The 16,447-nt window shown below is 40.9% G+C and overlaps 1 protein-coding gene and 1 long non-coding RNA gene across 7 annotated transcripts in view; one reads left to right on the top strand and one right to left on the bottom strand.

Annotated features, from left to right (window-relative positions):
• LOC131575273 (uncharacterized) overlaps positions 1-16,447 on the bottom strand; it is a 42,073-nt gene that overhangs the window by 14,147 nt on the left and 11,479 nt on the right. The window lies entirely within an intron of this gene.
• Positions 1-16,447, top strand: part of OSBPL1A (oxysterol binding protein like 1A) — a 77,025-nt gene that overhangs the window by 55,825 nt on the left and 4,753 nt on the right. For 3 of the 5 annotated variants that reach the window (XM_058830462.1, XM_058830463.1, XM_058830464.1), the window contains exons 19-28: positions 3,696-3,771; positions 5,353-5,487; positions 8,337-8,434; positions 9,127-9,309; positions 9,793-9,900; positions 9,992-10,081; positions 10,343-10,469; positions 13,660-13,776; positions 14,547-14,670; positions 16,348-16,438. In XM_058830462.1, the coding sequence (XP_058686445.1) occupies positions 3,696-3,771; positions 5,353-5,487; positions 8,337-8,434; positions 9,127-9,309; positions 9,793-9,900; positions 9,992-10,081; positions 10,343-10,469; positions 13,660-13,776; positions 14,547-14,670; positions 16,348-16,438 (1,149 nt within the window). The remainder of the gene's footprint in view (positions 1-3,695; positions 3,772-5,352; positions 5,488-8,336; positions 8,435-9,126; positions 9,310-9,792; positions 9,901-9,991; positions 10,082-10,342; positions 10,470-13,659; positions 13,777-14,546; positions 14,671-16,347; positions 16,439-16,447) is intronic. The other 2 variants (XR_009276750.1, XR_009276751.1) reach the window with 1 other exon arrangement.

Below are 16,447 nucleotides of genomic sequence, written 5' to 3'. Positions count from 1 at the left end.
TCTGCCTTAGTTGTTTCTCTGAACTGCCTCTTCTAGGAGTAAAGAGAGCATAGGACGTTGGAGTAAAATGGGTGCATAAATTGCTAATAATTTACTGCTAAAGAAAAGTGGAACCTTTTCTGAATCTGTTTTGCATTTAGATAAGAATGTATGGACATATTTTATGTAACTAAGTAGCTGTAGAATATATTGTTGTATTTTATGGGATTAAATTACCGTAACAACATTATAGGTTGAGCTGTAATGTTAAGCTTTTTGACCTGTCACTTTGGTGTCACACTGGGAGTTGTCCCCAAATATATTGATGCAAACTGTTTCTCCCCAGAAGCTCAGACAATTTAAGCTTTACCTCCAAGAGAACCTTCTCAGGGGATGGGAGATGTGTGGTATTTTTAGCCATTTTTCTGAGGCTGTTGGTAGTAGCCATGTTTGGCCTGGTGCAGCATCTGTTTCATGTGACTTCAGAACCTTCCTGGAGCTGCTGGCTCTGATTTGTGCCTGTTTTGTCTGGGGGCTGGTTCTAACTTGTGTGCATGTGGTCAAACAGGCACTGCCTGTGATACCACCCGTGTCCTTTTCAGAGAAAAAACTGTAATTTCTTGGTGTTATGCAAAGTTAGGGGTTCAAGATGTTTTGACATCACTTAATTCCGTCCTTACACCCTTGAATTTGCTTATAGTTGTCTTGGGTTTTTTTTTTTTTAACTTCCATTTGTGTTAACCACATGGAAACAAGTCACTTAGACCAGATTAATTTTTTTTACCTAAAATCTTAGTACCTTCGGATGAGTAGAGGATCTGTAGTTTGCCTTTAGGTTGCACATGAGATTACCTAATGCTGTGTAGCCATCAGTTTAAATAAGATTATTTCCTGTCCTCATCTAGACAACCTGATCTGTAACCTGCACCTCAAATATTATTTGAGTGGTTGAGAGTATTCCACACAGAAGTGGAGGTTGTTTTTTGCTTGGCAGGGGGAGCAGAAACTGCTTTGGGTTTGGAAATGTAGGAATAAGTCTGTTGGTTCCAAGGAATCAAAAGTGTTGGGAAGTACATATACAGATAGATGAAGCCAGTACCACATATAATCTGATGGTTTATTCTGGGGTTTTTTTCTGGATATTTTTTAGTGTAGCTTGCATCCTGCAGATTCTTCACAGAGTGTTTTGATTTTTGTTACACTTCTTGGGAGAGGCTTTGAGAGAAAGAATAATATAGTAAATAATCAGGAAGTAAATAACAGTAAATGATCAGGAAGAATTAAATCACTTTTTTTTTAAGAGGGAATTTTTTTCATCTTAGTCAAGCTTAAAGGAAAAAGGAAAAAAAAGCCCCACCCCTCAAAAAACTCCAGTCAACCCCCCAAAAACTCCATTGCATAAAAATGTTCTGTATTAAGTGCCAACATTTTACATCCACTTGTCACTGCTGTTTCCTTTGTACTGTTGAGTTTGTTGTCAGCTTTCTCTCTGGTCCCTGCATTGAGGCCTTTCAGAATGCAAACATGTTGGTGTTCAGCTTCATGGGAGCCAGGAGACTGTTCAGGTTGGCATGAAGAGCAAGCTGAACATGCCTTTTTCACTCCATATGTCTCCTTCCCCACAAGATGCCTGTAGCAGTTGATGTGTAATAGCTAATGCTTTGTACAAGTGTTTTTGTTTAAGTAAAGGATCTTAAACACATCTCATCTGTTCTACTGCACAGAAATTCCAGCAGATGTTTTTGTTACTTAAAGCTAAAATTAACTTCCTGAGTTGTTTTCGAAATTGACATCTGGAAGGAAAATTTTGCATTCAAAAACCTTTTGTTTAATCACAAAGTATGAGTATGTCAAGGCTATTAGGCCTCAAGTCTTGACTGCCTGTCATGTCCACATGTCCTTACGTGTCCCTGGGATCTTCCTTGGTGGCTTAAAACCGCTTTGTTTTTTCAGTACATGTATGTCAGAGGGAGGAGAGAACTGACTCCCATAGCAGTTTGACTGATACAGGCAACAAATGCAGATGAGTGGCTGAAACTGAATGCCAGCTTTTGAGTGATTAAACAAATTGAACAAAAGGGCAGATTAATGAAAAGTTTTAGTATGTAAGGAGAGCAATTCCTGTGTATACTTCAGCAAACTAAGGGTTAATGTGATTAGCATGCAGAAAGGCTTACTTAAGCACAAATATCCACTCTGCCTGCATTAAAGGATACGTGGGTTGGGGGGGCAGGGGGGAGCAAGTTAACATTACAAATGAAGATAACACTGAGTAGTTGGTGGACACTGTCCTCTCCTGGACATTTGCATCAAAACATCCATAGAAGTATTTTATACTTAATATTATTCAGGATGATCTGTTTCACAGAACATTTTTGTCTCAGTGAAAAGTCAAAATAGGGAGTGAATGGTGGTATGTTGGTCAATTAAAATAAGTCGTTCTACCCACTCATCCTCTTCAGGGGAGCTGAGTAAAACAAGTCAGTGTTGGGCTTGTAGCTACTTGCTAACACAGTAGTTTGCTACCATGAGATCAGACATGTAATTGGGTTTTTGATGGGATGGGGCTTGTTTGATTTTAAGGAACATTTTTTGGTTTTGTTCTTTCTGAAAACTTAAACTTCAGCCCTGGTAAAGGTATTCCAGTGGCAAGTAAGTAGGGGAGGTAGCACAGCAAGTAAGGCTACTGAAACAAACAATTTAGCCTGAGTTTTTTTTCTCTAGGCAGTGTTTCTGTTTATCAGAAAGGTAGGGTGGAGAAAGAAGGTGCAGCCTATTCACACTCTCTGAAAAAGACTGCTTTAGCTACCTTGAGCAGAGACAAGACAACCTTGGTTAGGAGGGCAACACAATAATTTAGAGCTGACTAACCTTTGAAACTTTATTAGTTCATGCAGTTTGAGTGAGCTCTAGGTACTTTTTATCTAATAATAAGAGCAGAAAATTTGTGAATTTTGCTTATTGGCAATAGCTTCATGATCCAAAAATGGATTTGTGTTGCGGACAAAGGGCTTTGACCAATATTTATGCCTTTCTAGAAGTAAATTGGATTAACAACTGAGCTGGTCAGTAGCAATAAGAAAACTGAACAAATCTGTGCTTGATCTCCCATAAGGCTGAGAAATGCATGCTGTGTTCTCAGCTTAAATGCTGGTCCTTGAAAGTATGCTTATGACTTGTTTTGGGATATGTCAGCCCCTGTAGAACAGGCTGCTCTGTTTGCTCTTCTTTAATGGTGCTGCTTTTTTCTATTGTTCTTGAAGGCTGGTTTTAATATAGACCATAAATGTTGTGGCCCTTCATTGTCAGTATAAAGGTGACTAGCAGAAAAACCCCAAAACAACCCCACTGTTTAGCCCTCAGATCTGTTCAGACATAGTGAATGTACTTATGTACCAATTCAGTTAACATTTTCTCACAAAGACACAACTAAACATCTTAAGGTGCCATTGTGAAAACTATTCTGATGAGTGCTGTAGACATTCTCTTCCTCTGGTGTTATGCAAAATTAATGGTTCTGGTTTTGGAAAAAATAATGTTTCTACACAGGTAAAACAGTTTAAGTGCTTCAAAGTAGCACTGTTATTCCCCCTGCCTTTTTAATTTAAAAATTGGGAAACTGTTACTTTCATAAATGAGCATGTGTATTTCTTAGTCATGGTTAGTTTTGGAATATTTTTCTTACTTCTGCTTTTTTGCCCTCTCCCTTTCCACAGAACAAGCTTACCATCTCCAATGTTTTCCAGAAATGACTTCAGTATCTGGAGTATCTTAAGAAAATGTATTGGCATGGTAGGTAATCAGAAAGCTATGATAAAAAATGGGGAGTGATAGTTTTATTTGAGGTCCAAATTAAAACTTGTTTGGGAGAAGAGGTCTTTTGTATGTGTTTTTTCGTTTGTTTATGGGGTTTGTTTGCTTTAGTTTATTTAGTTTATTTTTAATTTGCTGCTTATGCTTTATTTGCTTGCACAAGGTTAGAAGGTAAGACTTGGTCAGAGCAATATTCTTTCAGTAAAAGCATCTTCTCTTGACTTGAACCCTTTAAGTACTCCGTGGGGTTTTTTTTTTCATTTATTTTGACTGTGGAAAAAACAAATCAATCCCAGGAAAACAACCACTTCATTTTGCTTTTGTGCCTTCCCCTTAGCAACTGAGTATTCCCCCTTCCACATGGTGTTACTGACCAGTAAGTGGTCAGATCAGAGTTAGCTGGTTGGCACCTAATTTGCTTCCAGCTAGGTGGGAATTGAGAAGAGCTCTTCGCTCCCTTAGATCCTACAATAGGCTGAAAATACTTGCTGCTGATAAACCTTTGTCAGTCTCTAACAGTAGTCTACAGAAGGGAAGGTTTGTGGATTTGGTTGCTGCTGTTTTCTCCTCCTGCCCTTGGTGTAGTTAGGAGCAGCACCAATCAATGAGGTGTGGAAATTCTGGGGAATGCCTGCGTCAGCAGCTCCAAGTCTCCGTGGTTGATGTGAAGTGAGGCTTTTCCCAGTGTCTTTAGTGGAAAAGTGTTACAAAATAAAAAGAACACATTGAAAGCCTGCCTTGCATAAGGTGTGTACAGGAAAAAAGGGTCTTAATTCTGCTTTGCAGCATTGCTGCAGAGAAGTTGTGGTTGTGGGGGGCAGCAGAACTTGTAAAGGCATGTACCAAAGCATCTGCCAAAGCTCCTGGTGCCAGGTGCTGCTGTTTTGGCTCAGGACAGTGCTGTTTGCCGCACCCTTGGCCAGCAGTCATACTTTTACACCCTTTTTATTTGCTGCTGCAGGCAGTTTAAACCGTTGCTGTGTTATGCATTCAGAGGGCATGCTTTTTAAAAATGGAGAGAGAGAACAAACAGCATCTAAACTGTAGGCCTTCCTTTAAATTCTTATTCCTGTTACAAACCCCCTTTTTTCTTCAGAATACAGAATTCCTCTTTTTATTCTTGTACCACCATGTTTCCCTGCCCTTTCTCACTCTTCTCTTCCCCCCAACCCACTTGCCCACCTGCCTCCAAAAAAAGATAATATCTTTAAGTAGTTAAATGGTCTGTATCTATTTATGAAATAACAAATAACTTATTCTTTAGAAGGGTCCTTAATACTTCTTTCCACTGTTCCATCTCACCTTCTTAATGCATTCATTGATAGGAAGTTGGATGTTTGGTTTTCTTTTTGTTTTAAAAGTAGCCAAAACGCCAGCACAGCTCTGCTTATCAAGCTCATAAGGGTTTTGTCCTTTCAGTATTAGCAGAGCCAGGTCAAGCACACTGCATTAGCACTAAGAGCATCATTTATTTTTGTAATAAGCCAATTATACTTGGGTTACTGCAGGTCAGTGTATGTAATCATTCAACTTTTAACTCGAGTTTCATTTGTGCATCAGGAGTTGTCAAAGATCACAATGCCGGTTATATTCAACGAGCCTCTGAGCTTCCTACAGCGACTGACGGAGTACATGGAGCACACATACCTCATCCACAAAGCCAGCTCACTTTCCAGCACAACCGAGCGAATGCAGGTACGTTGGCTTTGCTGGTTCACGTGAGCTCTTGGTGAATGTCATGGGATATTTCTTCCTTATAGATGGTCTCACTGTGGGAGGAACTCCTGTAACTTGCTGCATGTTGGATTCTCTTATTCATTAACTAGTTTTGTTTATTGTCCTGGTTTTCACAGGGCTAGAGTTCAGTTTCTTCCTAAACGGTGGTATGGTGCTGTATTTTGGATTTAGAATGAGAATAATGTTGGTAACACGCTGATGTTTCAGTTGTGCCTAAGCTGTGTTTACAATAAGTTAAAGACTTTCTGCTCCTTGTTTGCCACCCCACCAACAAGGAGGCTGGGGGACACAAGAAGCTGGGATGGGGGCAGAGCTGGGACAGATATTCCATACCATATGGTGTCAAGGTTAGCACATAAACTAAGGGAAAGCTGTCTGGGGGCTGCTGCTCAGGATCTGATGGGGCATCGGTTGGTGGGCGGTGAGCCATTGTGCTCTGCATTACTTGTTTTGATGATTGAGATTCTTATATCATTATTATTTTACCTTGCTTTTCTGCCCTATTAAGCTGCCTGTATCTCAACCCACTGATTTCACCTTTTTTATCCCCCCAATCTATCCCACATCCCATGTGGGTTGGGGAGGGGGTGGGTGAGCAAACGTGTGGTGTTTATCCTGCTGAGTTAACCCCCAGCAGTCCTTTCTGGTACCCCACAAGAAGCAGAGCTTAAAGGGTTGAGAGAACAATGGATCTGACCAGAGCATAACATAGCAAATTCATAATAAGCATTTATTATATTAGTTTGATAATATTGATTTGCAGTGTTGATTTATTTGCTCTCAGAGCTGCCGTTAATGTTCTCGGAGTTGGGTTATGCAACATCTAACTCACTGTTTATGTTCCCCGCTGTGCCTCTATCACCTCTGAGGGCTGGGTTAAGGTTGGCATTTTGTTGTACTTTGTAACACTGTCTTATGATATGATAGAATGCCAGGTGGTGCATCTGAGCTGGTATTTGTACTTAGCATTGCCAGCATTTCCACACTTTGGGAGCCATCTATAGGAAACCATTCATAGTTACACCTTTTGCCTTTTCTCGTCAGAGAGCCAATCCATGTGCGAGATACCTTCTTCCATCATCCCCCCTCTCTTTCAGGCTAATCAGCTCTTGAGAATTTTGAATAGCATGAGGATATCAAATCTATTTGTTCCTTTGCTGCATCTCCTGAATGTGTTTCAGGTCTTGTTTATGGTAAAACAACTATTTATGGATACCACCCAGAGATCTGCCCCAGGGCTGGAAAGCTGAGTGGCAGGGTGTGCAGGATAGCATGGGTAAGCTCTAGGATAGTGGGCATCTCTAATGTTTTGAAATTTCACTCCTAAGCAAGTGCAGAATCCTGAAAAATTAATAAAATATTTGGGAAAAGTATACTGTTCCCCTGGCAATTCTAGAGTGACAGAAATCACTGCAAGGTGCAGGGGCCTGGCCCAGGCCTAATGAGCCCTGTTCTATGCTATTCATTACCCTCAAGGGGAAGAGAAGGCCTCTGGATCTGACAATAGAACAAGAGGCACTGGAGCTACTCCAACTCCTATGTCTGGTGCCACTGCTGAAGTGAAGAACCAACCTGTGCTGTTGTCATTCACCCCTGTGCACCAGAGGAACTATTGGAAGCAAAAGTCAGCTCATTCAGTAAGGGATGAAGGAGTTTCTTCCAAAAGGGAACCAGGAGAAAGATGCAGACAAGACAGACTACTCTGAAGCAGTGCTGTCATGAGAGAACAGGAAGAAGAGGAGAGGTAGCTGCTTACTGGGGAGGTGGAAAATGAAAAATTCATAAATGAGGCAGTATCCACCCAGTCCCTGTCCTTGAGTGAGCTGTGAGATACACAAAAAGATTTTGGCTGTCGTCCAGGTGAACACATGGTCACCAGCCTGCTCCAATGCTGGGGTAATAACAGAGCCAGTAGTCTGGGATCAGAGGGTAAGGGAGCCAAGCAGGTAGGATCCCTTTCTAGGAACTGGGGCAGGGACAGGGTGATTGGAAAAATGACACAAGTCACTGTGGAGGTGACACATGTCAGGTGTGAAGGAAAGATATTCCTTCAAGGGAGATTCCCAGACAAGTGGAGCACCTTGGAGAAAGGTATCGGCACCTGAGGGAAGTAGCCCTGCTGGAGGTGATTTATGATGACCTGGACGACAAGCAGCTATCCAGAGGTGCACATGAAATCAGGTGCGTGTGACCCATGTGGTGGAAGTTTGTACAGAACCAGAACTGTTTAAGCCAGCAGGCAGCTTCAATACCAGACAGCCACTCACCCTAATTCCCCTCACCTCCTCCATGGGATGGGGGGTAGAATTGGGGAGGTGGGGGGAGGAGAATAAATGATAATTTGAATATACAAAGCAAGTGATGTGCAGTGCAGTCACTCACTGCTCACTGAACAATGCCCAGGCAGTTTCCAAGCAGCAGCAGCTCCCAGCCAGGTTTCTTTCCCCCCTAGGTTATTTATGTGCTGAGCATGATGTCATGTGGAATGGAATATCCCCTTGGTCAATGTGTCAGCTCTCCCAGCTGTGTCCTCTCACAACTTCTTGTTTCTCCCAGGCTGGTGGGGTGGTATAAGAAGTTGAAAAGTCCTTTACTTTGTTGCTAGACATTGCGTAGCAACAACTAAAACATAAGTGAGTTATCAACATTATTCTCACACTAAATCCAAAACAGCACTGTACCAGCTACCAGGGAGAAAATTAGCTCTGTCCAGCAGAAACCAGGACACCTGTCTAGGAAAATATTTTGATATTCTGTAACACCATGGCTACTGTTGATTAACTGTGTGATCTTATTCTTCTGAGTAGTGTGTTGCTGCATTTGCTGTGTCTGCTGTGGCCTCGCAGTGGGAGCGTACTGGGAAGCCGTTCAACCCATTGCTTGGAGAGACCTATGAACTGATCAGGTAATGACCAGAGCTGCACTGGAGAGTGGTATTCTGTGGAAGAGATGTTTCATTAGATTTGTGAGCTGGCTGGCAGATTGCATTTCAGCTCATAAGCTTCCAGCCATTCTCCTAGCTGCTGCAAGTGCATGCAGTGCATGTTGATGTTCACCAATTCACCTGTCAGTGAAGAGAAACTACTTTACTTTTCAATTCACAGCAGGCAAATTAAATCTGCCAGGTTTAAATGCATGTTTTATCTACAAAAAAAATATTTTTTCCCTGAAACCTTATGAATGAAAAATGTGCATGGTACATAAGGAGAGTGTACAGTAGTACACTTCCGTGTACAGTTCAGAGTACCTAATAAGCAACATGGGTGTATCAATGTGTACCTGTACCTAAGGCAGATTTTCCTATCAGTTAATAGTTTGGCCTTTGTTTAGGTAAAGATTTAAGAAAGAGATCAGTATCAAAAGTAACTATATTGACTGATCAGATCTGGTAGTTCTTGTTTCTTTGTTATATTAAGTGCTTAGTTATTTAGAATGAGGATGTTCTATGTTTTAGTTCATCTTCTCAGCTTAGCCTAGGCTTTTAATTAACTCTTGCAACTATGTATGGGTGCAAATATCCCTTTCACCTCAGGAAAAAGAACTGCAACTTCACTCCCCTTGATATGTAGGTACACGGTTTGGTTCTTTATTTTGCAGAGATGATCTTGGATTTAGACTTCTCTCAGAGCAAGTCAGCCATCATCCACCAATCAGTGCTTTCTATGCTGAAGGTTTAAATAATGATTTTGTGTTTCATGGATCAATTTATCCTAAACTCAAATTCTGGGGCAAGAGCGTGGAAGCAGAACCAAAAGGCACGATGACTTTGGAGCTTCTTGAGTAAGTGGAGCAGTAATAATTGAAGGGGTACAGTGCCTCATCCTTGATGATTAGAGTGCATTAGTCTCACGGCTTAGTAACAGAGGTGTCCAACACCCATATCCCAAAGTCTAAAGGCAGTTCACTTTGTGGGGAGGAGGAGTTGGGAAGATGAAAGGAGTTTCCGTCGTTTCCCCATACATGCTGCTAATAGCACCAGTGGGGACCTGGGCCTGAATGTTCTTCAAGTGCCTGAACATCAGTTCTACTAAAGCCAGCATGCCTGAGTCCTGTTGGCTTTCTTTGTATCTTTCCATGCTAACAGTGACTGCATCAAAGTGGCCATTTTAAGGAACTGATAAAATCAGTAGCAATAGCTTAATAAATGTCTTGGGTTTACTGACTTATTGCCATGCCCATTTCAAGACTTGGCATGATGTCTTATTGAAGGACTGGCATCCTGTACAAAGATACAGTATTTTAATTTTTATTCCCTTCCCTTAGGCACAACGAAGCCTACACATGGACAAATCCTACGTGCTGTGTGCATAACATTATTGTGGGCAAACTTTGGATCGAGCAGTATGGAAACGTGGAAATAACTAACCATAAGTAAGTTAAGAATGTGAACACCTTCACTTCCTGCAGGTTTGAAAAGGAAAAGCATTTGGAAGTAATTAGTGCTCTCTTGTTCTGCCTTTAGAACTGGTGAAAAATGTGTACTAAGCTTCAAGCCCTGCGGTCTCTTTGGGAAGGAGCTGCACAAAGTTGAAGGCTATATTCAGGACAAAAGGTAACAGCTTAATTCTAAATAGGAAACAAATGACTGCCCTTGGCTCTGAGAGGAGCTGTAGAACTGAATGCCTTTAACAGAGTCTGTCAACAGCATGAACCTGCAATAGCAGGGTTATGAATTCTCCAGTACCAATAATGGAGTTTTTAAAGTTGCCCTCAAAAGTTGTTCTTTCATGTATTTTTGGGGAAATAATGGGGAAATGGGGAAATAAATCTCTTTTAAGTTCCCTTGTAAACTTAGTCTGCTTCTTTTTGACAGCAAAAAGAAACTCTGTGCGTTGTATGGGAAGTGGACTGAGTGTTTGTACAGTGTTGACCCAGCTACATTTGAAGCTTACAAGAAAAACGACAAGAAAAATACAGAAGAGAAGAAAAGCAGTAAACAGGTATTAATCACATAGATATGGGATCTCAAAAGCATGATAAGACAGCTAAATATTTTAGCATTTAACAGCTTTATGATTTCCTTCACTTGCTTTCTCTTTCCTAGTAGGATACAAAACAGATTGGGTGAGTACCAATATTAAGAGATAAAATGCTTTTCTTCTCTTGAGTTTGTATTCAAACTTCCCAAAACCTGGTGTGATCTAAATACTGTCTAGTTCATTACCTGCCTTTTCCTCCCAAGTGACATGGAGGAAATAATATATGCATTAGTTGGGCCATTTCTGATAATGTATGATATAACATATTCTAGTGTGAGGATTTTGATTCTTAGAAGCAGGACAGATTAGTATCTTAACTTGATAGAAAATCATATTTTCCAGCTTTTATAAAGAATTTTTTATTGCTTTCTATTAATTTTTCACAACTGTAAAAGTGCTGGCATTTTTTTATTTTTCATCACAAGTGATTTTTTTTTTCTTCTGAAAAAAACCTCACTCATAATTCTTTCAAACTTCTGGCAACAGTAAGCTTTTTGTTTAGGACGAATGGTTATGGTAACAGCATACAGCTTGGTGAAGAACTGTCACTTGGATAATAGTTTAAAACTGGGTTTTTTTTCCCTTTGTGAATGCAGGCAATTTTGGTTTTTTTTTTGTTTGGGTGTTGATAGTTTTTGAAGAAACTTATGAGAAAGTAAGTTGTTTGGAGAGCTCTGAAAGCAGTTGTGCCTGTGCAGGTTCAGATTGTTGCTGTATCTGAGCTTGCTCTCCAGTGCTTGTCATCAGGAGAGTAGTAAAGCACTGGGGATTGCTGCTTCTCTGGGAGTCTGACCTGGAGAACTCTAGGGAGAAGGAACAAATAGAAACATACCCTGTGTCTTTGTTCAGCTTTCTGCATTCTCCAACAATGCTCAGGATGATAATTGCTTTTCACTTTGAAGTGCAGCACCCTGTTGCATAAAGCTCAAGCTGCAGTGTTTCTCTGACTCTAAGAAAATGCTTTTCCTACTTAATTAACAGAACCCTTTCTCTTACATAGAAAACTGAAGGCTTTGTAATGTGAGGTATGAACCAGGCAGTCTGTGTTGAATATGTACTGCCGCTATTTTCTATGTTTTTGGAGAATTTAGGTGAGCCAAGTCTCACATAGAATGTCTGGATGTAGTTTCTCCCTTCATGGTAGTGAAGGATTCATTCAGGCACAAAAGTACATAGCTTTTTAAACTTCTAATTAGAATTTTCAGATTTATGTAGTTGTTTTCCAGATATTACATTGTGCTGTATTGCTCCTAATCAATAAATATTTCTCCCTCCCTTGAGGGAACCTGCTCGGATGAGAGTCCTTTTGAAACTTAGTCCAGATTTTCCCCCAAATCCCTTTCATTTTTATGGAAATATAATTTTTCAGGGAACTAAATAAGCCTTCATGCATGCAAAGGTGATAATTTACTAACATCAGAAGAGTTATAGTAGACCCACAGTTAGACCAGGGTGATTCTGCTCTGAATGAACTGGAGTCTTCTTTTAATCAAGATGAAGCATTTTGTGCAGAATTTTCAGTGCAAGTACATGGAAGAGAATAATGTAGGCAACAGCAACTGGCCTCACATGTGCCTCATTTATAGCCACCTCATTTACAGAGGTCTTGCTTTGGCAAGTGTGTTAACTATCCTCACAGCAATATACTGAACAGTTGAATAGCACTGAGCATAATATGTGGATCATTGTGACAAGAGTATACGAGAATCCACATTTTGCCTATTTCTCTGTAATTCTTATGCTGGTTTAAGATTTTGTATCCAACAAGGCAGAAATTGCATTGTGTATTGTAGCCTTTCTATAAAAGGCTTGGAATTCAACAGTCTGATACTGCATTGTCTTTGTTTTGATAAAAGGATAACTTTCTGATGTGTTCTTCAAATTCACGGTTTCTAAAGGATTGATCAGGATCATGTAAAGAATAAAATGACAGGTTGCCAGCACAGTTCAGATAGAGTAAAGTAAAAGCCCTGTTTGTCTTCGTAAGAGCTGAGGGGCTGAACCTGGTCTGCACATTGTTCTGCTGACGGTTCATTATAAAAAGCACAGTGAAGGGCTCCTCAGTGAAGCAGAATCCTCACTACTACTTCTGATTTTCTTGGAAGCGTAACACGTGAATCATCTCAGGGGACAGCTGAGTGCACGTTGGGTACTGGATGTTTTCAGTATTATCTGATGTAACCTTGGGAGAGCAAAGCTCATTAGCAGCAGGATTGAAGCTGCTGGCCTGTAGCCAAAGTATTTAAAGCATTAGTTGCCTTTAAGTTTGGCTTTAATCTCCGGTGATCTCTGAAATGTGCTGCTGTTTTTAGCTGTGATTGTGACACCAGGTTTTCTTGGGAGAGCCTTACTCATTGTCCAGCATGGCTTTAGTTTGATCTTCCAACATCCTCTTCTGTGTTGGAATTAATGTCAGCAGCATCAGAGCCCAGCTGCTTTAAAGCTGTGTGTAAAACGGGAAATGGTTTAGAACTAGTTCAGGTCATACCTACGCTGTGATCACCAGTTACTCTCCTGCCCCAGTAACCCTCTGTGGAGATTTTACTTCCTGGGAAAAGCATTTCACAGTCCTGTGGGGGACTATAGCTGCTTCAGCTCGCCCTTCATACACTTTCCATAAGCTGTAGCTAATTTAGGGTATTCATTTCACATTTGCACTTTGCCATTTCATTAGTGCAGTGGTTAATGCAAAGGCAGGTTCCTCTGGGCACAGAACAGTAGAAAGGGCTTTTTGTTGTGCACAAACTGGGCAGCTTTATGTGCTGGCATTTCTTTCTTGTGGAAGGATGAGGAATGTGACTTCTATTCTTCATCTTTAATGAAGCAGTAGTGAAGTTAAGTATCAGGCATGAAAATGCTTGTACTTGAGGAAACAGGACATCTCTGAAGTGGAAAAATTGGCATTTCTTAGAGCTTGAACATCCAGCTTACATCTACAAAGATGTTGATGCAAGAATCTGTTGGTAGTGTTCCACTGGGAGGGAATTGGGAGTATGTGTGCTATGTTAATGCCTCAATCATTGATAAGAAAAATAGTTAAATAAAATAAATAAAAATAAATAATTTTCTGTGAGTTCCAGTATTGGAATGATGGGGTGTAAATGGTTTGTGACTTCAAAGAACTGCACTTTTCCTTGTGTGCTGCCTTTAGGTGGGCAATACCGAGGAATCAGATGAGATGCCATTACCAGACTCTGAGAGTGTGTATGTTATTCCTGGAAGTGTTTTGCTATGGAAGATAACTCCAAGACCTCCAAATTCAGCACAGGTCAGCTATGCTTCTCCTTATTGAAAGTGTGTGCTATCCTGTTACTCTGTGTGGTTTACACATCCACTTGCTGTCTTTGTCATTAGCAAGTCTGGATTTGCCTGTTTATTTCAACAAGCCTCCCCACCACAACTGTAACTTTCTAATGTGGGGTTGGAAGGATAACTGCAACAGGGATCAATCTAGGATTAGTGGAATTGCTCTGGAAAATGGGATGCTTCACGTAGACAGTGGCATGGGGCCTTTCCCCCCACCTCTTCTCTCCATCCTGCTGCCCCCACTGAGGCACCAGCCTTGTAAGAAATCACACTGAAGGGCTTTATTAGAGGCCAGGCATTTCCAAGGACAGACCTGCATGGCACAAGTTGCTATGTGAAGGCTGCAAAGCTGGAGAAACACTAGGCAGAATACAAGGGTATTATGTGCAACTGAGAAGACAAAGAATTGGTACAGAAAAGATGACCCCACTGCATTAATCAAGGGGGAAATTTCTCTGTAGAGATAGAAAAAATACCAGTAGGACTGGAAAACAAAGTGAGAGAGAAATAGTGCACTGAGTAATTGGATACTGGCCTCAAACAGAAACAGCAAGGATCACCTACACTGCCTGAGAGTGCAGTTTTGCTGGTATCTTGAGCAACCCTGTATTGAGTGATTAAGTAATACAAAAGCACTTGGATGTTTGTTTTTAGACAGCAGTTTTCTTCTGTATTATGACAGTAGGTAGAGGTGTCATAGAGTCACCTTTCATCTTTGTCTCTGAATTTCAGATGTATAATTTTACAAGCTTTGCTATGGCTTTGAATGAGTTGGACAAAGAAATGGAGAGTGTCATTCCCAAAACTGACTGCCGGCTACGACCAGATATCAGAGCTATGGAAAATGGAGAAATAGGTAACTTCAGTTATGGACAAAGGCGACTTTATTTTTTCTTAAAACTGAGGGACTGGGAAAAAATTGTTAGATGAACAGCTAGAGGAAGTAGCTCCCCATGCACTCCTCCATGATGGCAGGCAGTAACTTTTTAACACAACTTTCTGCAGGCTGTGTTGAGCTTCTGGTGTCACCCACCTGTACCAGGGTTGGGATGGAGCTGATCTTCTTCTTAGTCGCCTATATCTGCTGCTGTGGTTCCAACTGGTGACCAGAGCAGTGTTGATAGACAGTATCTGCACAGCCTTAAGGAAATACTCGTGCACTTTTCAGTTTGTCTGTTTCCATCGGCGTGATGCAGAGGAAGTGGTGTTTTGTTGTACCAGTGCTGAGAAATGCAGTCAAAACTATGTAAGTGAAACTGCAATGCCAAAAAATACACTTGACGCAAAATTATACTTCACTGGGAGTTGAACACTTGTGCTGTCCTAGAATAGTGAATTAGAAATACATGATGAGACTTCCAGTGAATAGGAGTAGTGTGCTTTTAGAATATGAAAGCTGGATGGCCAGCTTTGTAGACTAAGAGCATGGGGCTCTTGTTTTCTCTGGTTTGCTAACTGGTTGGGGTAAGTCATGAAACCCTGATTCTGTTTCAGGGCAACAACTGTGAGACTGGTGATAAGTAGTCTGAGATCTAGCAATAAAAACCAGTGTCATGGTGTAACACAGTGCACCTGTGCAGTTCTGTTTCTTTTTTCTCAGAAGCTAATAACCATTTCTTTGAGGCTTTTAAAAAAGTAGATCAGTGAATTCCTACGACCACTCTATCCTGCCTGTACAGCTGATTTGTGGCCAGGATGATGGATGTATTTGGTTCAGAGCATCCCCTGTAATTTTTCTGTTTAAATTTGAAGTGCTGTTAGCAACAGACCATATTCCTTTATGACGCACTAGTGGCGTGAAGTTTGTATAGCAGCTAGTAATACACAGTGGGTTAGAAGCTGACAGGGAATGGCTAATTGAAAGAAATAGTTAAGAGAATAATTCTTGGAAGACTTAAGATGTGTATGAAATGCTTTTTGAGGATTCAGGAAAGTGAGTGACTTTCATCTAACCTGCTTCTGAGTCTGACTTACTCCTCAGACCTTCTGATCATGCTTCCTGACAAAGAGAAGCAACTGTTCTGCATGTTTGGGATGCTACATTAGTGTATTACCAAAAAAAATGAAGGCATGCTGCAGAGAGACAATTCTTTGTGATTTGGAAATAAGCATTCCAAACTCTGGTGATGAGGAACTAAACATCAGTAGCAACTTAACTCAAAACTCAACAAGAAGCAGGTGGCCAGACTTCTGAAATGAATTGAACATATCTTCAGTTTCCCAACTGTATGCCACCTCCCTTGACTCACATTTGCTGTCATGTAGACACATTTCCAGGGTCCTCAAGCCATGGATAAATATACATTTAGCAGTCTTAAAGACTAGGATGCCACTGGCTGATTCTGTGCCACAGCTGGCCTGGCTTTGCTCTTAGACTAAACCAGTAACCTTCAGTGTTCTGTAGCAGACTTTTTAAATGGACATTTTCTACTACTGCCCTTATTTATTTTCTGGGTCAGATGAAGTAATGTCCCTGTCTTACATATTATGCTTTAATGTCTTCTGTATTTTTGTGTAATTTTATTCCTTCAAGATCTGGCTAGTGAAGAAAAGAAGAGGCTAGAAGAAAAACAGAGGACCGCCCGCAAAAATCGTTCAAAGTCAGAGGAAGACTGGAAGACAAGGTTGGTGCC

This window comes from Poecile atricapillus, chromosome 2 (genome assembly GCF_030490865.1).
Source record: "Poecile atricapillus isolate bPoeAtr1 chromosome 2, bPoeAtr1.hap1, whole genome shotgun sequence".
NCBI classification, from domain to species: Eukaryota; Metazoa; Chordata; class Aves; order Passeriformes; family Paridae; genus Poecile; species Poecile atricapillus.
The sequence above is the reverse complement of the archived record's forward strand: the minus strand, read 5'-3'. Positions and strand labels throughout refer to the sequence as shown.